The sequence below is a fragment of the Apostichopus japonicus genome, chromosome 17, assembly GCF_037975245.1.
Source record: "Apostichopus japonicus isolate 1M-3 chromosome 17, ASM3797524v1, whole genome shotgun sequence".
NCBI classification, from domain to species: Eukaryota; Metazoa; Echinodermata; class Holothuroidea; order Aspidochirotida; family Stichopodidae; genus Apostichopus; species Apostichopus japonicus.
The window spans coordinates 13,366,384-13,393,171 of NC_092577.1; the positions used below are offsets into that span (position 1 = coordinate 13,366,384).

The 26,788-nt window shown below is 38.1% G+C and overlaps 2 protein-coding genes across 4 annotated transcripts in view; one reads left to right on the forward strand and one right to left on the reverse strand.

Annotated features, from left to right (window-relative positions):
• The window catches only part of LOC139984949 (monocarboxylate transporter 12-like), a 256,740-nt gene extending 248,510 nt beyond the window's left edge, over positions 1-8,230 (forward strand). Inside the window, exons 2-4 of one of the 3 annotated variants that reach the window (XM_071999103.1) lie at positions 2,476-2,619; positions 4,055-4,888; positions 7,477-8,230. In XM_071999103.1, coding sequence (XP_071855204.1) covers positions 2,476-2,619; positions 4,055-4,888; positions 7,477-7,652 — 1,154 coding nt within the window. In that variant the 3' untranslated portion in view covers positions 7,653-8,230. The remainder of the gene's footprint in view (positions 1-2,475; positions 2,620-4,054; positions 4,889-7,476) is intronic. The other 2 variants (XM_071999104.1, XM_071999107.1) reach the window with 2 other exon arrangements.
• A 189-nt stretch (positions 8,231-8,419) lies between these two features.
• Positions 8,420-25,153, reverse strand: LOC139984943 (NXPE family member 4-like). The gene is made up of 4 exons (XM_071999095.1): positions 24,394-25,153; positions 16,996-17,529; positions 11,062-11,234; positions 8,420-10,184 (listed from the first exon to the last, which is right to left on the reverse strand). Exons 1-4 carry the CDS (start codon positions 24,556-24,558, stop codon positions 9,338-9,340), a joined length of 1,719 nt encoding a protein of 572 aa, XP_071855196.1. The 5' UTR covers positions 24,559-25,153; the 3' UTR covers positions 8,420-9,337.
• Positions 25,154-26,788: the final 1,635 nt, after the last annotated feature.

The following is a 26,788-nucleotide window of genomic DNA, read 5'->3' on the forward strand; positions in this document are numbered from 1 at the left end:
TGGTGCTACGTCTAGTGAGAGCGTAAAAGATACATGAATATATTTACATAGCCCATTGCAGAGTTATGAACGTAAATGTCAATTCATCTGCCCTTGCATACGTCTGTTGAATATTTTAATTGGGCCAAAGCAATAATTTAAATAGAAGGGACATGATTTTTATTTAACAATAATATATATATTTTTCGGAGAAGCGCTTGAAATTTGGTTTTAACCTTTCGTTGTTCATGGATGTATCGTTAATTATAGAACAATTTCACAATTAAAAAACCTTATGTAACGAAGAAAAATAAGTCGTTACATTTAACATCAGCATGTCATCGTTGACATGGATATGTTGCACTTAACTGTCAATACTCTGAAAACAATAGTAACATGTTATTTCTCGATGTCAGCATACCAGAATTACATACTGTTGAATGCACTAGTAACATTCAATTTGCTCAGGTTACCATGAAAAATGAGCTTTAGTGTCTGTTTCCATTTCTATAACGTACAATTATTTTTTCATTATTGTTCATATCTTATTACTACGCAAGTTATGTTATGAAACTGCATCTACGATATAAACCCGTCCAGGCAATATGTTTATAACTAACATACACAACAGAGGGCGTTATTTTTCAAAAGCCTCGTTAGACAATTTCTAAAAAAAAAAACGTTGTTCCGTTTGAGTGATATCCTATAGTTTGAAACCTATTTCTGGGGATTTCACTTTGTAAAATGCCACTATATTTTGCATTCTCTCTGTTTTTCTTTTAACATTTCCAAGTAAAGACTGTCGACCAAAGCTTTCTTATCAAAAAGAATATTCTGCCTACTTTCAGCTATTACACATGCATACATGATTGCTTTGTAAGAGCGCCCCCTATTTACGAGTAGCATACTGGATAAAGACACACAATAGGAAATTATTGCCACTATAATTTGCATTCTTTCTGTTTCCTTTTTACATTTCCAAGGGAAACTTCGACCACATCTTTCTTATCATAGAAGAATATTCTGCCTACTTCCAGCTATTACACATGCATTCATGGTTGCTTTGTAAGCTTTCTAGTCACTTCGCCCAACAACCATTTCGCCCAACTGCCATTTCGCCCAACCAGCCTGGTCATTTCGCCCAACCAGCCTGGTCATTTCGCCCAACCAGCATGGTCATTTCGCCCAACCATCATAGTCATTTCGCCTAACCAGCATGGTCATTTCGCCCAACCGTGTTGGTCATTTCGCCCAACCTTATTTTTACTAATATTCAGTCAGAATAATATTACTTTTTCTATTCCACTAGTTCAATTTGATTTATTTTGGGTTAGGTTACTTCGTAATAGGTAAATAAAAAAGTGAGGTCCGCTCGATATCGATCGGAGTCTGAGCAGTTATTTCGGGTATAATGGGTGGATTACACTACTTTAGGCGTTTACGCATACAATGGAAGTTATATTATTATACAAACATAGGGGAATCGGTCTTCATAAAAACCTATCAAACCTAACCCCTAAAACACTGATCCATCCTACTGACTAACAATTCCCGAACGTTTCCTTATTAAATTGAAAAAAAAATATAAAACCCGTCCGTAATATTGAATTACTATATTTAATCAATGTAACCACTTTATCAATGTAAACACATATGTAATCACATATGTAATCAGTTTAACCACGACTTCAAGTTTCCTTAATACTCGGTTCGTATCCCGTAACGTTAACAATTCCCGAACGTTTACTATATCAAACCTAACCCCTAACACACTGATCAATCCTCAAGTTTCTCGGTTCGTATCCCGTAACGTTAACAATTCCCGAACGTTTACTATATCAAACCTAACCCCTAACACACTGATCGATCCTCAAGTTTCCTTAATATTCGGTTCGTATCCTGTAACGTTAAAAATTCCCGAACGTTTCCTTACTAAAGTTATACAAAGTAAAGGACTTCAAGTTTCCTTAATATTCCTTAATATTCGAACGTTTACTATCAAACCTAACCCCTAACACACTGATCGATCCTCAAGTTTCCTTAATATTGGTTCGTATCCTGTAACGTTAACAATTCCCGAACGTTTTCTTTTGAAATATCATATTTAATCAAGGTTGGGCGAAATGACCAGACTGGTTGGGCGAAATGACCAGGCTGGTTGGGCGAAATGACCAGGCTGGTTGGGCGAAATGACCAGGCTGGTTGGGCGAAATGACCAGGCTGGTTGGGCGAAATGGTAAGGTTGGGCGAAATGGCAGTTGGGCGAAATGGTTGTTGGGCGAAGTGTCCTGCTTCCCTTTGTAAGAGCTCCTTCTTTTTGCGAGTAACATACATACATATATACGGATACAGAAACACACACACTGTGGTTTAGATGGTTACATTGATGTCACAAAATACGTTTTACGAATAAAAAGGGGAAAATATTCCTAATGATATCCAAGCTCCAAGTTTTCTTGAAAATATAACTTTATTTTTCTTCTTCTTCTTCTTCAGCTGGAGTTGCTGGGTCTATTTTTAAAGGAGCCAGCAATCGTGTTCTTGGTGTGACTGGGGGCTTTCTATTTGGTCTTGGTTTTATTTGTGAAGGATTAATAGGGGAAAGTCTCTGGCAACTTTCTGTATTTATGGGAATTACTGGTAAGACGAGGAATTCAATTATATGGAGGGATGGATATTATTTCTTCGTTAGTTATTAAACCCGGGCACACCGATAGTTAAAGAAATGGGGAGGGGGGGGGAGGAGAGAGGAATATAGAGAAGAGAAGAGAAGAGAGGAGAAGGTTTAAATTTCTTGAATGAGAGATACAAAATTTGTCTCTGAAATAAAATCTGTACTGATCAAAAGTTTGTGTTCGGCAGATCAACACTTTAAAGTTTGATTTTATCTGTGGGATATATGACATAGCTGACAATGTAGGTCAAAGTTTCATTTTGTGCAAAAGAAGTTTGTCGCAAAACTCCTCCCAAGCTAGTTGGGTATTCGCGTGGGCATGGGATGAAGTGCCTCCGAGTCTTTGACATCATCGGTTCACAGGCAGGAAGAGGTCAAAGGTGAACTAAGGTCATTAGGCCATATACTAAAAAAATGAGTCAAAATGTGCCACAATATTCCAAAATGAGCGAAAATGTGTGTTACCTATACTTGCAAGTTAAATTAATAGGCAAATTCTGGTGACTGAACAAAATTGCTGGAAGTTTGTATTTAACGAAAGAACAACTGTTTTATTGCTTGTTTTGCGCATGCCAAACGACAAACTAGCTGAAAGTGTGATGCCCATATAGAGTGTAAAGGAATATTTGAATGATAAAGTTTGGATGAATGCTTAGAAACATTAATATAACTGGTCAAAGGTCATGGATTCAGCAATAAAAAAGGCCATGTACTTCAAAGTTGTTATCGTAAGTCCGGAATAATGACATGATACAGGTCATATGTACCCACCTTTTGTATTGAGATTCGCAAATCCACGAATTAGCTACTTGTTGGTGTTTAACAGTTTTTAGTACCAACACACACGTGACTCGGTCATTACTGATCTGGCTCACATCTATCACGTGATCAAGGTCTTTATAACCCTTCACGACCTTCTGCTCCTTAGCTGAGAGCTTCACCATCCTTTTCTCCTCCTTGACACCCCTCTCCATCTCCTCGCTTTCCTTTGTCCTTTCCTCCCTCAGTTTCTAATAATTAAAAAAAAAATCAATATTTTCTAAGAATATCGCAAAATATAGCGACATCTCAACAAAAACCATCTAAGGCTACCGTTCTTCCCTCCTAATAAAAACAATTATTATACTATCCAAAAATATCAACCGTTGTATCCACGATTCCTTGTTGAACCTGAAGGAGTCCCTCCTATATTGGGGTCGAACAGGGCCTAACCTACATCGGATCGTACACTATTGACTCTGTTAATAGACTTACCATGCAAGTATTTGCATCTTCGGGTGACATCGAGACGTAAAAAGAACTATTGTCAGTTACCGTGATTAGTTGAATTTGGTAACAAGTTTCACTTATTTGAATTATTTACTTATTTTCTCCTTTCTTCATCTTCTTGATTTTGTTCAGCCATTGGGGGCGGTCTTCTGCATTTCGCGATGTTCATGGCGTATCTGGAACATTTCCAAGATAAGTTTTCGGTGGCTTTTTCCGCCAGGGAGTTGAGTACTTACATTGGAGTATCCGCTATGCCACCGTTAATGGATTATTGTCGTTCATACTACGGCACACATAGTTCGTATTTACTTCTAGGAGCCATATCCTGGAACTGTATTGTCTGTGGAGTGCTGTTGAAACCTGCAATAGGTTTTGATGAACGCGGAGGTACTTTTCGAGACAAACCGTTATCCTTTATGATGAGATTGCGCGAATCCGTTGGCTGCATGCCAACGGATACAAGTTTCAACAACGTGTGTTACAAAATCTTAGCAATATTTAGCCACTCCCCGGTGATGAATCATCCGAATTTTGCTATTTTCCTAGTTATCCATTCGATTTTTTATTATACTTTTACAGCTTGGGCATTGTATTTAGTCCCGTTTGGAACGTCTCTCGGTTATCCGTCCCATCAGGCAGTTTATCTTTCGACCGCTGGTGGCATCGGTGGGTTTTGTGGTAAATTACTCGCAATCATGATATTTCATATGAACAAAATGACAATCATTTCAGGAGCACTTTTGCCTTCATGCACAGTGTGCACTGGTTTATTCGTGTACATTGTAACTAGTAATTATAGCTTTCTGATCTTTGCATCCTTTATCTGTGGTTTTGGAATTGCCTACGCAGATTCGGCATTGAATGGAATGATACCGTCATACCTTTGTAATAATCATCTTCGACAAGGGTCGGCCATTAGTTATCTTTACGCTGGAATATTGATGCAATGCGGAGGATCATTGTCTGGTAAGTATATGAAGTATAGGAAGTGATAGAAGTCATTACAAAACAGCGTCATTGAGAAATTCTAACTTCAGGACCATAGGTATCGACTAAAGCATAATCTGTTATTGAATAAAGTACGTTGTTACATAAATGTTTGTAAATATTTCTGGAAATAAAAGTGTTTCCCTTTATTTTATTTTTTCTTAATGTAATGCACCTTACTTGTTTATCAAGAACATGTTTGTTTGTTTAACGTTTAACCAGACTTACATAAACTATAACGCCCTTTCCCCCTCTAAACCCAAAAGACATGGATTCAGCGATTCCGGCCTTCATCAATGGTCTATATCAGGGGTGGGCAACCTACGGCGGCCCGCCACATGCGGCCCGCCAGTTATTTTTTTTTTTTTTTTTGCGGCCCGTGAGATGTCTCAAGGAAATGAAAAAAAAATCAATCTATTTGACATCATCACAAAGAAACGAGCTAGCTGCTTAGAATTTATCGACACTAATGATGCTGTCAGGTAGGCCTATTATCCCCATTAATTACCAACTGTACTGTATTGACAATATGCTTTTGTGAATACAGATTAAGTACACACACACCAATTGCTTGAAAGTCCTCGGAATCAAAGGTTTGAAATCAACAGCAGGTCGTTGGTTAGGTGCGGCCTAGTCAATTTGTTCACTCCTTATATCTGGCCCATTCATTCAAAAAGGTTGCCCACCCCTGGTCTATATGATAGAGATAACCGTTACGATTAACTTTCCAATAACTCACGACGCTCTCTTTTCACGATCGAGTTTTAATAAGACGGTTCTAAACGATGAAAATTCACTCTTATAAGAGTGTCCAGGAAGATCACCTTTCTTGATCCTAAGAATTCTACCAATTCCAATGAGTCAAATTATCCCACAAATTTAACTTCTAATAGATCGAAAACCACTGAGTTTCTATCTAAATGGAAACTCGTTGGTTATATAGTTAAACTTTTGCGTGAAACCTCTCTTTGATAAGATTGAAAACTACTCAGTCCTGAAAAATGGTGATCACCCCGGGCAATCTCAGGTATTGCATTCTTACTCTTAGAAATGCAAAGTAATTCGTTGCAATACGAACACGGACTGCATATTTGATTGAATAGCTATAAGTTAACGATGTGAAAGGTATTGAAATAAATATCGAGGTTTATATACCATAATGTTAGACTAATATACCGATATACATAAAGGGGGGGGGGGCGGAAGGTTCAACCATTGTTTATTCATTTTATGTGTTAACCTTTTATGAATCAATCTTATAACTATTCATACATCTATAGCTGAATTGTTTTATCACATTCTATTTTCTGTTTGATATTCGATAGATCTCTAAACTCCTTTTATTTTTAAATATTTGCTATTTAAAATGTTTGTTATTAAATGAAGTGGAAACAAGTGAAAAATAGGGAAGGGAACACATATTTTGAAGGGCAGTATAGGACTAGTGTCTTTGATATGCATGGTTTCAGGGGAATGAGGGGAAGGGATCAAAACAAAACGTTGTAAGTTGCATATGTAGTGCTACTTCACCCCCCCCCCCCCCATCCCCTGTGGTGTCCACTCGGAGATACTTTTCGGGAGTCGTTTCGGGAGCCCCCGTTTGTTTTGTTTTTTTTAATTATTCTTCCTTTTTTTTGATAGCATGCTCCCGTTTTCATATGAGGTCGTCATCGACGTTGTTATCGTTGTGTACCATGTATTATGCATAACTAATATACTGTCTTGGAGATATGCAACAAAGGTTGTGGGATTCGATAAGACTCTCAAACAGCAGATCACAAGCACAACTCCCGAAACGGCCCCCAAATAACAGACAACATGTAAATGTGTAGTTAATTAGTTAATTAAATCCATTGTTATCAAAGACAACAACGTCAATGACGACCTCGTGTGAAAATGGGTGCCCGCTTTAATAAAACTAATTAAAAACATAATTAAAAACAAATTAAAAACAAAACCGAGGCTCCCGAAAAGAGCCCCGCGTAATGACTCCCGAGTTCGCCCCGTTTGGACACCCGGAGGGTATGGGGGTGGGGGGGGGGTAGAGTAGCACGATATATACTACTGTTGTATCTCAACACGGTCCCGTAAAAATTTCCTCTATGTATGCCATGTGAATGTTTGCAGTATTTGGATGTTTTTCAACCAAAACGCACTTAACGTTATACTACCAATTATTTGTTTATGAAAGGAAGGAGATAAAAAAATAAATAAAAATTGAGTAGCTTGTTGTTACAAAAATGAAAAACAAACAAAAAACAGAAGATACTGTTTAACGAAGGGTTTCTCAAATTTATATAAAGGTGCACTATTGAGGTGTGCAAAACTGATAAGGTCAGGGTGGGTTGGGGTGGAAGCTCAAGGACTTGTCTCGTGTGCCTATATAGCTACGCCGCTCTGTCTATAAGCGTGAATTTGAAATCAGCGACTAACGTGTCTTGTAAAATTTCTAGCTAGACTGCTAAGACAGTCGGAAGCAGTCCACTCAGCTGTTGCGGGCACTTTGTTTAATAAGGTTTTTAAAGGTTATTCTGATTAATAGACGTTTTGCTCGTTTGTTCTTTCAGGAGCCATTTTGGACGTGACGTCATCGTTCACCTGGCTGTTTTCTGCCATGATTGTTTCACATCTGTGCATAGGAGTATTGTCTGTGGTACTACATCTACGGCACCCAGAGGGTTTCAACTGTAAAGACACTTCTACAGAGGAAATAGCATTGGAAGAGGGAAAGTTACCCTCATGACTCTTAAATAGGTTAAATGCAATATATATTTGCAAATAGTGTATATAGCACGCATAGGCCTATAAAATTGAACATGGCAGAAGTTATACAGCAAGCGCGCGCTGTATCTGCACTACCGCGCTAACACGATATATAGTGTGCGCAATATATTTATTTCGCCTCATTAGTTATAATGAAAGCGACCTTGCAGTGACGGTCCTCACAATATGGAGTGTCACCTAATGGAGTTTTCTAAAGCTGTCCGGTGGGTCGCCAGATTTTGCCACCGGATGTCGAAAATAGACAGTTTTAGTTGAAATCTTCCGAAGAAGACAGGTATTGTTTTTTCTTTATAAATCAATTCCATATAGTCCTAGCTAGTTTCATGCTTGCTGCGCATTGCTTTCTTGGGGAGGGAATGGGAGGTGGGGTCTGTAGATCTCGACTCAGTCCTTGTGGGATGTTCTGGCCAGTAGACCTAAAACTATGCGGGCACCACACCGTACAGCATGACAACATATTTGATCAGTTTGCTAAATATTAAATAACAAACGGTGACGGCCAAGTATTTAAACGGAGGAGAAGAGTGGCGGGGAACAAACTTCAAATATATATATATATATATATATATATATATATATATATATATATATATATATATATATATATATATATATATATATATATATATATATATATATATATATATATATATATATATATATATATATGTATATATATATATATATATATATATATATATATATATATATATATATATATTCTCTTTAATATTTGATACATTTTTCGACTCCTTTTTACAAATATTTGATATTCACACTGGTTTTAATTAATGGAATGCAAATGAAAAGTAAATTTGAATGATCGATGTGAGTAATAAACCGCCTCATGATTAACGGAACACACTGATAAATGCTAATGCCGAACAGCCTAGAAGTGATCGTTATCAACACTCAATGAAGCCCCCATCCTTTATGTTACAGAGAGGCAGAAGTCCTCGTATGCCGTACGCATCAAATAGGCTGGTACGAAAATCAACTTATTTCCCAGGTTCTATAATGTTGGACGTCATGCCCAGACAGATGTCGTTTATAACGCACAGTATCTAACCTATATGGATGTTGTCCTGATCTTAAGGCGTGCTGGGAGGGGGAATTTCATCGTTAATCGGGGGCTATGACTCAGTTGGAGATTTATATTAACATTCAGCTTGTGGAAAAATTAGATCCATAGCACGGGTGAAGAATATATATTAGCACAACCATTTAGAGCTACTTGTAGACCTAATTTATATGATTGGAATTATTATTATTTTGGGATGACCCCTAGATCTAGACAATCACGCGTACAGTACGTGCAGTTTACGTGGAAGCTGCTTGGCTACGCTTTCGATTGCTTCTAACGAGAAATTTAAGCAAATGCCGTTATAGTGTAATTGAACACACATTTTAACATCTTTTTTTCAACATTAATTTGAGAAAAAGGGGCAGAGAATAAAAAAATAAAAAAAATCTTCTTTGAAGTTTTGATCTTTCATTTGAATGATCGAATCTGCGTTATATTTTATATGCTAACTATAGATACTTTTACAAATGCAATGTCAAATTTGCAAGGAATTTCTTGACGATTGCATTGGATTATATTTCAAGAAAAGAAATCTGGAATTAATATTAGCTGAGTTAACTTTAGGCCAGACAAACATAAGTCAAAATTAAATTGATTAAATTATCAATGATTGGGTGTTCTGGATGCGTAAGATCAGGAAAGGGTTGGGCTCGTGTGATATCCCAGGCATTCAAATAACCGAGTGAAGCATCATCTCCGAAAACCTCTCTTAAAATCATCTCTTGTCTTTGCGTGTGCCAATCACTAGATACTAACATAATCCCTTGATTAACGTAATCCCTAGTATTTGTGCCTCTCACGATCAGTTTTAATCCAGGTAATCGCTTTCTCAAACGATTAATAGCCTCTTTAACACCTCTAAGTCGTTTTTCATAATAACTTTCTCCGGATATAGCAAAATGCGCCCAATAAGATAATAACAGTACTTCATTAGATCCTTCTCCTCCGGTTATGTTGTCTATTTCTTTGGCAGCGTAGTGGTTATCAATTCGCTTTGTTCCTCCGTTAGGAATTCCATGAAAGTGAAAATATAGAGTGAAATTCCCTCGTTTACACAGTAATTCGCGTTTTTTGTCGTCGCTAGGCGGTAGTGATTTCTTTACATAACATAACTTTTTCCCTCTCAAATTTAAATATAACTGTCGAGCCGTAGAATCTCCGTAAATGCGGAGCATTTTGTCGCTGAGACAATCACGTGCTTCCTTGTGAGTAAACTTTGCTATTTGACAGTTGAATGGGTGCCAAGTTTCCTCAAAGATGAATCCGTTTGGATGAGCAGTCGGTGGACCCGATGCTTTACAGTAAGGGAGACTTTCTATAGGAACATATCCAGGTGTTTGTCTTCGGCTGTCGACTTCATCGTTGACAAGGATTGGTCTAATGCCATGTTGAACAACTTTGCGTGTTCTGCAGACAAAATGGAATAACAATTCATTACAAGATGACTATGGAACGCCGAAAGGATTCAACATCCAATAATTATTATGATAGTATAGTGGGCATTTATTCATTAGCGTATTCATTCATTCATTCGTGCGTTCATTCATTCATTTATGTATTCGTGCATTCATTCAGTCAAGTATTGATTCATAATTTCTTTCATTCATTTATTTATTTATTTATTAATTCATTCTTTCGTTCGTTCATTCATTCATTTATTCATTCATTCATTCATACATTCATTCATTCATTCATCCATCCATCCATTGATTCATTCTTTCTTCATTCATTTATTCATTCATGTATTGGTGCATTCATTCATTCAAGCATTGATTCATAATTTCTTTCATTCATTCATTCATTCATTTATTTATTCATTCATTCATTCGTTCTTCATTCATGCATTCATCATTCCATCCATTAATTCATTAATTGATTCATTCTTTCTTCATTTATTCATTCATTTATTTATTGATGTCTTCACAACAGCAGTGCAAAGTAAAGAACACACCGTTTAAAAAAACGAAACACTTTTTATGTTATGAAGAGGAAGTCAATTGAAAACCTTGGTGGGCTTGACAAGAGCAGACTCCCTGAAAAAAAAACAGCAGTATGTGAAGAATGAAAACTTTCCTGAATAAGACGGAAGAAAGTACGAAGAAGGTGCGTAATGCCAAAAAGCACAACCTATCCCTACATATCCATCTTACGGCCTCCCTTCACCACCTCTCTCTCTCTCTTACTCCCTGCCCCTCCACAATACTAAATCTGAATGATACGCAGTGTAAGCTTAAGAGGTTTCTATGTAAAGTCTTGGTAAATGGGTTCTTTAATCCATACTTACACTTCAAGAATTTTCACCTCATCCCCTCTAATTTCAGACGTTAGATCAGATAATAATTTAATTTTATCTTGGTGGAAGGCTACCCAGTGTCTGCACGTTAAGTTCTTATCTTTCGGAACATTGCAGTAAAAGGGTGAATATACTTCTGGATCACTGAAGTTACAGAAAGTTGTCTGAAGAAAAACAAATGTATCAGAATTACAAACAAGAACATTAAAGCATTTAGGGCACAAAGTTTGGAGTGTCGTGTGTTGTATATATTCCAACTTACAAAGAAAACATGAATGAAATGGTTTACATATAAAGCAGTTGCATATAAATCAACCTACCATTTTGATGGTCTGTTAGGTTTTCAACTAAATTTTGTAACCGGAAACAAGAGCCCAAGGGCACTGTGGTTCCTTGCGTAGGGGTATATGACAATACACATAATATTATCAAGCAAGATTGGGCTCAAATAGTCAAGTAATTGTGGTCCTACATGTACCCATAAAGTAACCAACACTATATCCAACACTTTTGTGATCACAAATTGTGATCGGATTTTTGATCAAAATGCACTTTTGAGATCTGAATATGGCGTCGAAAATGTAAGAAATATAAGGTCACCTACAAGCGGGTCAGATATGATAACATTGGTGACCTCAGATGACATGACCTTAAAGTTTCAAAATGTTCCACCACCCCATTCACAACTTGTCCCAAAATATCAACCATGTCACACCTTGGCATTGAGATTTAATTGCATTAAATGTCAAAAAATTAACTTTGAACTTGTATACATAACTTCACACACAAAGGTCACCCGGAGGTCAACCAATTGACATTTTTGATCGGTGAGACCTAAATAGAGCATGACTGGAAAAATTCAAACATTTTTTCTTTGCCCATTTTCTTTCCCCAAAATACTACTTTTTTAACATTAGCTGACCTTTGGTGACGTTGGATCACATGACCATTAAGTTTGAAAATATTCCCCTATACCATTTGCAACTTGTCCAAAAAAATCAACCTTGTCACACCTTGGAACTGGGAGTTATTGCATTAAATGTTTGAAAATTAACTTTGACCTCATATAACTTCGCACACGAAGGTCACACGGGGATCAACCAATTGCCATTTATGATCAGAAGGTACCTTTAACATCTGAAAATAGCATCGAAACTGTAAAAATCCACAAAACACGAAAAGGTCACCAGAGGTCAAATTGAGGTCAAGGGTCACCCAGATGCAGGTCGACAATTGGATTACATTGAAGCAACTCCCAACCCTAACGGACAATTTGTTCTCAAGTTATCGCAAAAATACCAGTTTTTTATCATAAATTGACCTTTGGTGACCTTGTATCACATGACCGTTAAGTTTGAAAATATTCCCCTATACCATTTGCAACTACTCCAAAAATATTGACCTTGTCACACCTTGGAACTGGGAGTTATTGCATTAAATGTGTGAAAATTAACTTTGACCTCATATAACTTCGCACACGAAGGTCACACGGGGGTCAACCCATTGACATTTATGATCAGAAGGTACCTTTAACATCTGAAAATAGCATCGAAACTGTAAAAATCCACAAAACACGAAAAGGTCACAAGAGGTCAAATTGAGGTCAAGGGTCACCCAGATGCGGGTCGACAATTGGATTACACTGAGCAACTCCCAACCCTAACGGACAATTTGTTTTCAAGTTATCGCAAAAATACTAGTTTTTTATCATTAATTGACCTTTGGTGACCTCGGATCACATGACCGTTAAGTTTGCAAATATTCCCCTATACCATTTGCAACTTGTCTCAAAATATCAATTGGGTTATACCTTGGTACTGGGAGTTATTACACTAAATGTGTGAAAATTAACTTTGACCTCATATAACTTAACATACAAAGGTCACCTTGGGTCAACTTATTGACATTTTTGATTGATGAGACCTAAATTAGAGCATCAAACTATACAAATTCAAACATTTTTTCTTTGCCCATTTGCTTCCCTCAAAATACTAGTTTTTTAACATTAATTGACCTTTGGTGACCTCGGATCACATGACCGTTAAGTTTGAAAATATTCCCCAATACCATTTGCAACTTGTCCGAAAATATCAATTATGTCACACCTTGGAACTGGGAGTTGTTGCATTAAATGTCTGAAAATTAACTTTGACCTCGTATAACTTCGCACACGAAGGTCACACAGGTGTCAACCAATTGACATTTTTGATCGGAAGGTACCTTTGATATCCAAATCTAGCATCAAATCCAAACATTTTCTTTTTTGCTCGTTTCCTCCCAAAATAGGCACATTTTTTCTAATGTGACCTTTGACCTTTTGATTTTGGTTTCAGATGTAGTTTAATCTCCTGATTCCAAGAAACAAAACGACAAGTCTGTACAACCATCCTAACTCCGACCGAAAAACTTTGACCCCATATAACTTCGCACATAAAGGTCACACGGGGTCAACCTGATGACATTTATGATCAGAAGGTACCTTTGACATCTGAAAATAGCATCAAAACTGTAAAAATCCCCCAAAACACGTAAAGGTCACCAGAGGTCAAATTGAGGTCAAGGGTCACCAAGATGCGGGTCGACAATTGGATTACGTTGAAGCAACTCCCAACCCTAACGGACATTTCGTTCTCAAGTTATCGCAAAAATACTAGTTTTTTATCATTAATTGACCTTTGGTGACCTCGGATCACATGACCGTTAACTTTGAAAATGTTTCCCTAACCAGTTCACAACTTGTCCCAAAATATCAATCTTTTCGCACATTGGCACTGGGAGTTATTGCCGTTTTAATATTTTCGGTTTTTGGACCATAACCGACCTTTGGTGACTTTTGTGGGCACCAAAAACAATAGGGCACACCTTCTCCATATGGCGGATCTATAGTCCAAGTTTGGCTTCAATCCAACATTCCCTTATCGAGATAGAGCGTACCCAAGCAAGTGTCACACACACACACACACGCATACACACACACACACACATACGCCAACCTGACTGCATAGGTTCCTTTTGCTAAAGCAAGGAACCAAAAATACAGATTCGACCTTGCATAGTGAATCACTCTTTTACTTACAATGCATCAATACTTTTGTTTCGCAAGATGACTATAGCTTTCAAGCCATGACCTAACAGTAGTTGCCCGATTCTTGTATGCAAAATAGGCTAGGGATACAGGAATGCCTGTAATGAACATAAGCGTGTCGTTGACCTAAAGGGTGTAAGTGTTTATATTTTCACACATGTTGACAATCTGTTTTAGTTTAGTTTAGTTAGGTTAGTAGAAAAAAAGGATCAGGCGGGACACTTAAGTCCCCATCAAGGACCCTGTAGAGAGAGGAAAAAAAACTGAAGATACAAACACTCAGACCCGATTACAATGCTTAAAGTGCTTGTCCAAAGCATTCTTAAACCCATTGACACTACTTGCAAGTACAACTTTCTCAGGCAAACCATTCCACTCATTCACAACCCTATTAGAAAAAAAGTTATGCCGAATATTAATCCTACTATGCGACTTTTGGAGTTTAAGACAATGACCTCTAGTACAACTACTGTTAGCAAACATGAAAAAGTCGGTAAAGGATAAATTGTCGAAACCATACACAATCTTGAAAACCTGGATCAAGTCCCCACGTAACCTCCTAAGCTCCAGTGTGGTGAGATTCAACAGTTGCAACCGCCTATAATAAGGAACCCTCTTTAGGGAACTAATCATCCTAGTAGCCCTCCTTATCCTTAGCAAAATAAGGGTTCCAAGCCTGCACAGCATACTCCAGATGAGGCCTAACCAACTGCTTATTAAGCCTAACTACGATGTCCTCTTTCAGAAAACTGAAGTTCCTCTTGATCATACCTAAAACCCTATTACCTCTTTTAGCAGCTTCAAGACAATGTTTAGAAGGTTGCAGAGATGAGTCAATGTAGATACCTAGGTCTCTTTCAACAGAGACCTCCTGTAACTCCACACCATTAAGATTGTATGTAAACTTTTGGTTACTACTACCAATGTGCATTACCTTACATCTATCAATGTTAAAAAGCATTTGACACCCCTGAGACCAGGAAAAAATCTTATCCAAATCCGCTTGAAATTTCTCAGAATCGCTTTTGGAAGATACCTCAGAATACAATTTGGTGTCATCAGCAAACTTCTTAGCTGTACACAAAATATCTCCGTCGATGTCATTTATATAGGCAACAAACAACAAGGGACCTAATACAGACCCTTGTGGAACCCCACTAGTAACGTTCTGCCAAGAAGAAGCACAGCCTTTAATTACCACCTTCTGTTCCCTATTACCAAGCCAATTCCCGATCCAAGACAGTAAATTCCCTATGACACCCATGCTCTTCAGCCTAAGTAACAGACGAAATCCATGCACAACATCTACAGACCTCTGCCTATTTAGTGAGCTTGTTACATCTTCCATAAACTCAAGGATATTAGTGAGACAAGACATTTTTGACAAAAGCCATGTTGAGACTCTCTGATCAAAGACTGACTGCTGAAGTGACAGACCATAGACTTTTTAACAATAGACTCCATGACCTTACAAACTACACTAGTGAGACTAACGGGCCTATAATTACAGGGCTTAGACTTATCACCCTTCTTGAAAATTGGGGTAATATTAGCACATCTCCAGTCCCTAGGAACATAACCTTCATCCATAAATTTACTAAAAACCAACCAGAGTGGAACGCAGAAATGGTGTGCAAAAGTCTTCAACAAATACGGATGGATTGCATCCGGCCCAGAAGCTTTAGAAACATTTAGACGAAGCAGCTCCTTTAAGACAACCTCATCCGAAAATAAGACCGTATCCAGTTTAGGCCTATCACTGCCCCCCTGAAAATCTGGAATACTACTCGTATCTTCCCTTGTGAAAACCGACACAAAATAGTTGTTCAAAAGATCTGCAAGATCCTGACTATCAGTAACTATATTATCAGCCTGTGGTGCCCTAAGAAAACAATTGCATCTTTAACTTTCTGCTTTGACCTGACATAAGAAAAGAAGGCCTTTGGGTTATCCTTAATTTTTAGGGCAATGCTTTTTTCGAAATTCAATTTTGCATCAGAGACTAAGCATTCTACCTTCAGCTGATGGATTTTAAACTTGGCCAAAAGAGATTCAGACTTAGTCCTCCTAAACAACTTCCACATTCTACGTTTTAGCCTAATTGCACATCTAACTTTCTTATTCATCCAGTGAGGCATACTGCTTTTACGGCGACGATTCTTCCACGGAACATGATTTTCCATAATGACCTTTAATTTATCAGCAAAACAAATCCAAGACTGAGAAGCACTCATATCTCTAAACAAATTAATCCAATCTGTACCCTTTAGTAAAGTTTCAATTGCCTCTGTATCTGATCTCGAAAAATCAGGGACTTTTTCATTGCTAACAGAATTTACGACTTTGCAAACAACATCAAAAGCTAGTATATAATGATCACTAGTTCCTAGTTTTCCTAGACCCGTCAAATCAACCACATTGCTTGGATTAGAACTCAAAACAAGATCCAGGATGTTATTCCCCCCCCCCCCCCTAGTAGGGAAAGTAACATGTTGATGTAAAAAGCAATCTTGCACAACATCTAGAAAATTACTACCCTTCCTACTACTAGAACCATCTATCCAATTAATGTCAGGAAAATTAAAGTCGCCCATTATAACAACATCACCTTTAGCAGCCTTTCTAATTGAATCAAACAGCACGGCATCATTATCATCGCTGCTGTTAGGAGAACGGTAAACAACACCCACAGTGATAACGTCCCTGGACCTCTTGGAGTTGTTTGTGGACAACTCGCACCAGACAGAATTAACAAAAGCCCCTTGCAACTGAGATTTCTCAACACTTACAATGTCATCCCTGTTTTGCTTAACTGTTACCAAGTATAAATTTAAACAAACCTTTGGAGGTCTTTCAGAGCAATCGACATTTTCTGCCCGCTTCACCCCAGCATCATCTATCATCTCAAACTCTCCCACGTAATTATGGGCGTAAGATCGTTGACCGTCTAAAGAAGGGCTGAACAATGGGATCGCCTCCGCTGGGTGAACCAGTAATACCTCGATGTTCATCAAACCTTCCCATAGCAAAGGGAATGACGCCAGATAGGTACCGTTGCGGTAATCGACGAATTTATCGGCGATTACCGCCGCATAAGGAACTCTAGAGAACAGCTTTATCCTAAAGAAGTCTTCACCGTATAGCTTTGGTCGGTTAAGATTATCCATGGCTTCAATTCGGATGATTATTCTATCACATAAACCATATCGCAGTTTGGGATTTATAAGAGTTACTTTGGTAAAGTTAGGACTGGTAACATTGTCGAAGGGAAGCGTTTTCATCGGCACTCGGTTTGTAGATCTGATTGGCTGAAAGTTAAACCGGTCGGGGACGTCAGGGGAACATGCAACAGGATGATGGGCCTTGGGTTCAAACTTGTAGAGAGAAAGAGAAATAGTTGTAAATAAAGACAAAACAAAGATAAGAAATAGTAATAAGTAACTGAAATGTTATAAGCGCAAAGAATTATGACATATTGTAGAACAAACAATTTTGACTAATTTTAATAAATAAAATGATATGAAATGTCAGTCATCAGCTTCATTATTACGTCATCACGACAATTTGAGGCAAATTTGACATGATAATGGGAGATATCAAGAACGGACTACAACGTGTAATTTGTCAAACTTGGAAATCTGATATTAGCAACTTGAAATAAATAATCCTAGAACCAAGGTGATTACTTTGACTTAAGAGGTGGGAACCAGTGGGCCATTCGCCCACTCCGCCTCCCAACACCTCACCTCCCATCGTCAGTGGAAAAGTTCCGTCGAGGGATTTTTACATTCACCCGAGGAAGAATTAGATAATTGCTATACGGATGTACCTCCCCCCTCCTCCTCTACTATTCAACATTCACCCCTACAACTCGCCAGGGTATTTATAACCACAGTCATTCGTTTAGAGCCAATTAAAACCCTGATCCATGTAAAAGATGACTCAGAATGCAAAATTTGACGTGTAAACTTTCATTCTGTGAATATAGACACACCTACACTGGAGTCGGCCATGCATCTCCTTCATAAATCCTTGCTTCGCCTCTGGCCCTTCAGAGGAAATTTATAACTCCTAGAATAGTGATAAAACTTCTATCTGCCACCACCGAGATTAGAACCAAGGCCAAGGACCTCGAAAACGACTTTAAAACTTAGCCCGTGGTCATTGGTAACTTGTCACACCCACACACCAAAGTGTGGACAATTCCAACCATCCCAAAATGGGGCACTTCAATGCAACACGTCTACATGTTCACTTGGGGGGTGGCTTCCCCTATAGGTTGCAGCCACAAACCGGCGCACGCAACCATATTTACAAGTAACTTGCAAGTCCCCAGTATACACTTGGATCAAGAGAGGCAATGGAGATAAAGTGCCTTGCCCAAGGACACAACGTAATGATCTGGCCAAGACTTGAACCTGCAAACCTTTGATCACAGGTCCACTGCCTTAACCACTTGACTGCAACGCTCTCACTACAGTGTGATAAAAAACAAGTGCAGCAACGCTGCAGAAGCCCAGCTAAGCTTCTGTTTAAGAAATTTGTTTTGATTGGCATTATTTCTGAGCAGCTTATCCGTTCGCTTGTGGTAAATATAACACATTAAGCGGGAAAACGGTGGCATTGCCTTTGTCTCCTTCTTAGCAGAGCAACCTACTTTGTTACAATGTTTGAAAGTTCTAAACAGGGCGGGATTTGAGTTGTGAAAGTGGGGGGGGGGGGGCAAACCTGCCAGCAAGACTATCTAAGCGAAGCGCCACCATCGGTTGGCTTGGAGCGTACATGAAATTTTTGGCTTTACAAACCCTCCAGATGGCCGGAAACGGCACTTCCGGAGTGCTCTAAGCTGCATGTACCCATCCTTGAAATATGGATCTCATGTCTGCAATTTGTATCTAGATAGTTAATTATCGTTTAAAATTTTGAAGAGGACTGATAGTAGAACATATGGTCAGATGGTCATGTACAACTTTTGTTATACGTCACTATCTAAGCGGAGCGCCATCATCGGTTGGCAAGGAGCGTCGAAATTTTCGATGAAAGGTACCCTTAGATCGGTAAAATTAACACCCATATAGGCTTTAAATTGCATCTAAACAATTAATGAACGTGTTTAAATTTAGGGAGGACGGATAGAAGAACTTATATGGTGATGTACAACTGAAGCTTATACGTCACTATTTAGGCGGTGCACCACCATCAGTTGGCGCGGCGCGTCGAAATTTAAGCAAAAAGGAAATCCTAGATCAGCAAAAATGACACCTCTGGTAACAATAAATCGCATCTAGACAGTTTTTTCCCCCTAAAATTATTAGTATATTGTGCATTTGGACCGATCAAGAATATGTTCAGCACCCACTTCGAAATTCTCCCAGCGGTCCCCACTTCTTGGAGCACTTGGCAAATATTGGGGCTGAACATACCTTTACCCCCCCCCCCATGGGGGATAAGCCCCTCAAGTCCACTGGTTCCGTCGCCACTGAAGTCGAGGAGGGGTGATTTCGAGCAGTAAAGAAATTACATCGGCATTGCCATTGCATATTGTTGAATGACACGGGGGGGGGGTGTCATGTGTCAGTTTATGAATTTAATTATTGATATACCCAATGTGCAAATCTGGCTTTCGTAAATCGTTTCTCTGGATTTAGTTATTCAACGCATTCAGTAGAGCAGCAACGTTGAAAATCAATTCCTGAAGCTAGCACTGTAGCACATGCCGCGGATTCATCCCATGCAGAATTGAATCGCTAGTGTGTTAGCTCCAGGATTCGTAACCTGTGCTGCGAACCATGTGCTAGCTCCAGCTCCAGTTATTCTGCATGCTACATGTTGCGATCTTAAACACATATTCGACTTAGATTCGAAACAAATAGGCCTATTTGATAGAGCTGTTGTGGGGGAATAATTTCGATTAGGGTTGTGCACATTTGTCTGCAAAAGCGACAAAAAAGTGAACTAAGATTTGGGAAAAAGTGGGGGGGCAAATGCCCCCTCTTGCCCCCCCCCCCCCGTAATCCCGCCCATGGTTCTAAACATTTATTGTGGAAAACATATACATAAAGATAAATGTATTTCTTTTTATTGAAATAAACAATGTTAAAAGTTGAAATAACTTTGAAATTCAAAAGACATAAGATGTGTTCTTGAATACTAAAAAGTACGGAGCTGCCTTTGTAATATCTTTAAACTTGAATACAAAACTGTACTGAGCGTTGGGGGATGACGTCATCGTAACAGGGTATGAGCCAATGATATCCTTTGAAATATCATGAAAACGTTTTGTAACATTTGCCGAAATGGACTAATTTCAACGGTACTCTTTGAGAAAGGTCACCCCCATGAAAGAACCTGGGCACGAAAACCAAACTACCGAACGACTGGTCCGCTCTCAACCCCAGTCCCCTTGCATCGGGACTCTGACTGTGTGATCATCGTCGGATGTGTTTCACCATTCCACTCAAAAGGATACTGCACATGATCTTAGCCAAAATGCTGAGAAGGTTGTTAGCTCATTGTTATTCCCCGAAAAATTTCCTGATATTGTCGTATTCCGTGAAATTTCCTTCAAAGTGGAAATACACACACGAACATATTTAAGCAATAGATCGTTGTACTTATTACTAGGGATAAAATATATGCCCCATTGCAAAAACAAAGCACCGACAGTATATGCACTTCGTAGTTTTCATTCATGGAATAATAGAACGAAAACGTAAAAACGTATTCCTCTGCTAAGCTGATAAAATGTTGTGGATACCACGTTTCACTTGTGCTGACCCAAAATTGCTCACGAAAATTGCACCCATACAAGAATAGAACGACTTGCAACTTGTTGACAATTGACGTACCACAGAGAAACGTTAAAGAACGAAAATCTGAATCGGCTCCAAAATACTATAGGTCATTCTCACATGTCATATCCCACACACAAACTGTCGAAAAGTTCAAATTGCAAATCTGACATCGGACTAGATAGCATGCCTGAATAACAAGTAAATATTTCAATGACGTGCACAAATGGGGAGAGGGCGGGTGGGGATCTTGGCCCCCACTTTCGTGGCTAGTCGGGGGAAATCACTCAGTCGGGATATGGCTCACTTAGTGGATAACCATTTATCTAAACTGTAAGAAACGACCGTAAATTTGACGGTATTTTACCGTGCTTTTCTACAGCAGCGTACTGTAAGTTGAGTTTACAGTAATTTACTGTCGTTTCTTGCCAATTATGAAATGTCAGGAATAGATTCAGAAACCTACAGTGGGCCTACATCATTACTGTATTTTGGTCTCGACTTGACTCCCACAATGCATTGCATAATACGTGGCAACTGGTACGGTGCTGGTGCACTGATCTCTACACTAACAGTGTGCTGGTGGTCATGCAGTTAGGGGAGAAGTTCAACTGAATAATTTGCTTGTTGCCGTTTGTTAACGCGCCTCAGACCTACCTACGTACATTGTTGGTAGTCATTGAATGTTAACAGTTGTCAGGATCGTTAATATGTAAAATAAATTGACTGGCATTATCTGTAATTCTAAAAAATATATGGTTCATAACGGCGGTTGCTCGGTAGGCCTACATGACAACGGAACTAACGTAACGTAGGCTAGGCCTAATACAGACAACGCTAGGCTTACGGGTACACTGTGGTAGAACTTGGAAGTTAGTCACAAGTAGGCCTACGCGCTGGCCCTATGCCTATGTTATGGTACTCGGATTGATTCTATGATAGGCTACTAGCTTTTTTGATAAGTTATTAGCCCTGTAGCCCAGTTTGTATAAATACCATTCTTTATTTCAATACCTTAATTAGAAGCTGTTTTGCGTGAAGACAAACATTACAATAAAGGTAGTATGTGAAATCAACTTTTAGAAGTTTTTGTCTCTTTTTTTCTTATCTTTTTTTGAGTCAGTTTTTGTTTTCTTAATAAACCACATGTTGTTAGCAACCTTGTTTGAAAGGCAAGAAATTGCGTATTAATAGCTCTCAGCTGCAGATGGGAATTTTTCCTGTTAGGGTTTGATTGGATTGGTACTTTCTTCATGGAAAACTCGTATCGGTTATAAAGTGATAGTAATAATAGCAGAGAACTACTGTTTTCCCCATATAGTTTACAGTAGCAAACAATTTTATATTAATCATATACAGTAAAATACTGTTTCCTACAATAATCGATTTACAGTAATTGATTTTATTACTGCATCATTTTACAGTAATGTACTGTTTTCTACAATTATAATTATTCTACAGTAATTGATTTTTTTTACTCTAACATTTTACAGTATAGTACTGTATATATATTTTACAGCAAGAGGTTTTTTACCGTAAAATTTACAGTAAATTACTGGCAACTCTGCTGCCAGTAATTTACTGTAAAATTTACAGGTAATTGTTTACAGTGTACGTAGTCTGTCTCCCTGGCCAATTTTACATAGTAATTGATAGCACCAGTTTGCATCTAGCTAGTTTTTCCCTGTGTAAAATATTACCAAGGGGACACCCCCTCCCATTAGACCGTCCCCCATATTAGACAGGGGAAACCCAAGTCTGCCCCTTCCCTACATACACACACCAAGAAATCCTACGCACGCCACTCCAATATTTGACTTAATCAAGTCTCACACGCGGTGGAATTATTTCCCAAAATGACGGGAAAATTGAGATGAAAGATATTTTGCTAATAATAATATACTAAAAATATTTGATTTTTATAAAGCGCTTTAGCGATAGGTTTCAAAGCGCTTTACATACGTCATATTACCCCTAATCAATCATAACCTGTCCCAAAAACAATCCCTTTAGTCGGTTGAAGTTATATACTGCGCCCAATGACAAGTTACCTCACAGGCAGTATCCATTTAACCCCTGGGTGAAGAGAGGCAAGTGAGATAAATATATATATATATATATATATATATATATATATATATATATATATATATATATATATATGTATATGTATATATATATATATATTATATATATATATATATATAAATATATATTTATATGTATAGTTGAAAACGTAATGAGTTGGAAAATTAAGAACAGTGCGGACACCCTAACCAGCTAGGCTATGGACGCTGATTGTATATCCAGAGGTTTGAAACCGCGGTAAGAAGGTCGTAATTCCACTATATGCCTATGTCACCTGTATTGAGCAATACAAGTTCTGTTTTTGGTGACATATTTGCCTTTCTCTACAGATCAAACATGATTCTAACCAACTCGAAGTCATTTGTGATTCCTACTTTAAACAGACTATTGTTAATGAAATGGAGGTAAACGACACTGGCAAATAATATATATATATATATATATATATATATATATATATATATATATATATATATATATATATATGTATATATATATATATATATATATATATATATATAGCCTATATATAGCCCATATATATATAGGCCTCTATATATATATATATATATATATATATATATATATAGTCAATAAATAAAGATCAACACACCAGAAAAATTCCACTTCACGACCGGTTTCGTCATTTTTTGGGACTCATCAGGCGAAGGTAGGAATCGAACCACTCGACCTACAGTGATTTTACTGGTATGTGAATGCGTATAAACTGGCTATGTATATATAACTGTCAATGAGGGCGCATTACCCAAGTGTTATGATTGTACAGAGTGCACCCCTGGTGCTTTTAATCTGACAATTTACCCAGAATTACCCCTTATTATAGGCATGCCAAGCCGTAAACAAGAAATGAAAGTGTAGCAATGGTATCACAGATATATAGTAAATAAATAAAGATCATCACACCAGAAAAATTCCACTTCACGACCAGTTTCGTCCCTTTAAAGGACTCATCAGGCGAAGGTAGAAATCTAACCCCGTATCTTGTGTCACAGACCGAAGGCCGCACCACTCGACCTACAGTGATTTTACTGGTATGTGAATGCGTATAAACTGGCTATGTATATATAACTGTCAATGAGGGCGCATTACCCAAGTGTTATGATTGTACAGAGTGCACCCCTGGTGCTTTTAATCTGACAATTTACACAGAATTACCACTTATTATAGGCATGCCAAGCCAAGCCGTAAATTAGAAATGAAAGTGTAGCTATATATCTCTGTCATACCACTTGCTACCCATTTATTTCTTATAAATATATATATGTATATAAAAAATATATTTATTCTTCTCATATATTTTATTAGTTTTGTTGAAGCGATTTTGTAAAAGCAACTTACCGTATATGCGGATGCGATTTTAGGTGGTTGGAGCACAGTGGCTGCTGTGCTGTTAGTGTCAAAAAGAGCAATTCCATCGGAAAGTTCATTGTAAACAATTTTCAGCAAGAAAACGCAGACTACAATCAACCCAAAAACTGTTGAATGCGTCTTACGAATGTTCATATTGGCAATCCAAAGGTTGGTGTTCACAGTTAATTGTATATAACGACCTGGCTTGACGTATCACACCAAGTGTACAATTAATCATACATAACACGATCGAGCTATACACAAATAACATGGCGTTGACATGTTTCGTGCTAAAATAGATATTTGACAAGAAAACCAGTCCGAATTAGAGTCTAATGCACAATGGGGCGTAATTTCCGTCTATTCAGCTCCGAGTCGTTTAGGACCTTGACAGTGTCATACATAGACCATGGAGCAGGAAATAAGAACCCTATATGGTGTAGACAAAGTTTGACCAAGTGACGCACAGGCGCTATGTTGTTACCTTATACAAATCGCTTGCTCTAAACATAGCATCCCACGTGTCTCTCGCGCTGCACTTATGGTAAGAGTGAACCTTGCACGGAAAGGATCGGTTGTCTATAAGTACAACCTCGAATAGTCTGTTGAGGATGTGATAATGGAATCTATGAGCAAAATCATAAGAATAGTTTGGACTTGCGACAAGTCTGTATACACCATTGGCATCATTTTTGTAACTAAGCTCACACCCTCTGTATTTTATGTTTTTAACAAGAGGTTTTCCTTCCTTATTATCGCTGGCGGTGCAGAGATGCTTCAGTTCAGGAGGGGGAAGTGTGTGTGTGTGGGGGGGGGGGGAGGTGGAGATAAGGGGAGTTGGAGGAAAGGGGAAGGGTAATGTTTATGAAACCTGTCATGATAATCTAGTTTTAGCATTAGCGCCGATTATGTCTTAAAAGACTGATGGAAAGGCTACAGCTCAAGTAACTGTGTCAAATTTAGACCTACTGTAGTGTGAGGTTGGCAATATGGATTTTTCTGTTACTGCATGTGTGGGGAATCACTGTTCGTCATTCATCCAAAAAGAATTTACTTCTCTTAGTAGGCCATCTCTGAGCTGGATAGAGAATGGGAAGATAAAATCCATGCCTTAAATCATGATAGATGGGGGAAAATATTTATCCAGGAGTTTTCTTGGCGCGGAGGAAGGGAGTGATGGTGTCCATTAGTAGGAACCTACGTGCCACTCTTCACCCTATAGGAGACGTACATTACCCCTTTTTTGTACCTGATTGGAATATTACATGTATACAGTTATTGTAAAACAGCAATCTTGTTTACAACCGCATTGGCCGAACTCTCTATAAATATTGGTATGTACATATTTCTGTGAGGTAGCGTTGATTTTCAAGGGCGACCGGCGGAGTTGATTGGTGCTAATTAGTACACCTTCATTGTTAAGTTTATGATAAATGTGCCGCATCATAATTGAAGGAAATCCCTGCCGCATATGACTTAATATATTAATAATCATAATAATAATAATAATCAGTTATTTTTACGACGCTTAAGCGACCGCAAGGGCTTATGGATTACAACTTATACGTCGGGTGGCTTCCAATTCAATATTTTTTAAACTCAAATTTGGAATCTTTTCAATTCAGAAAGTCATTTCAGATGGGAAAACCGTAGATTGCTCTTGGGTGAAAAACCCACCTAACTATATGACCCGGCAGGGTATCGAGCCCGTAACCTCCCGATTGCTTCAAATGCCACCGCCTTTACCCACTCGGACACTCGGAAGTATTCCAAAGATGTATACGTGAGAGCTATACGTTTAATTTTAAAACCCTGGCTAATTGTTTAGTATAGTGCAAGAACCTTAACATTATAACCACAACGAGTATGTTGCTATTACTCCAAATCGGATATGGGAACCAGCTAACCGTAAATGCCAAGTACATATAACAGGCGTATATCCTTCCCGTATTAGTTCTCCTAATTGGTATTTATGGTTAAAACTGTAAGACAATATAAATGACACATTATAATACTAAGAACTCACAAAACTAATCACTAAATTAAGTACAATTGTACCCAGAGCTGAGACTACATGTTATATACTGTAACAATGCACCCTGTTATGATGCATAAAGAATAGCTATGACTATAAGTTTAAGTATATGATATAGAATAAATGCGGTTAAATCCTACTAACCCGACAATAGAAGAATGTAAATAGTGAGGATTACTCCATGTTTCTTTGTTTCAAATAACCATTATAACAAAAGATCACTAATTATATAACAACATTTGACGTCAACACATTTTGGTGAAAATTTGTGAACTTGAAACAAACAATTAGTATGAAGTCATACAAATACACTAATAAATATTGTTTGATGTTTTTGTTTCATATTAT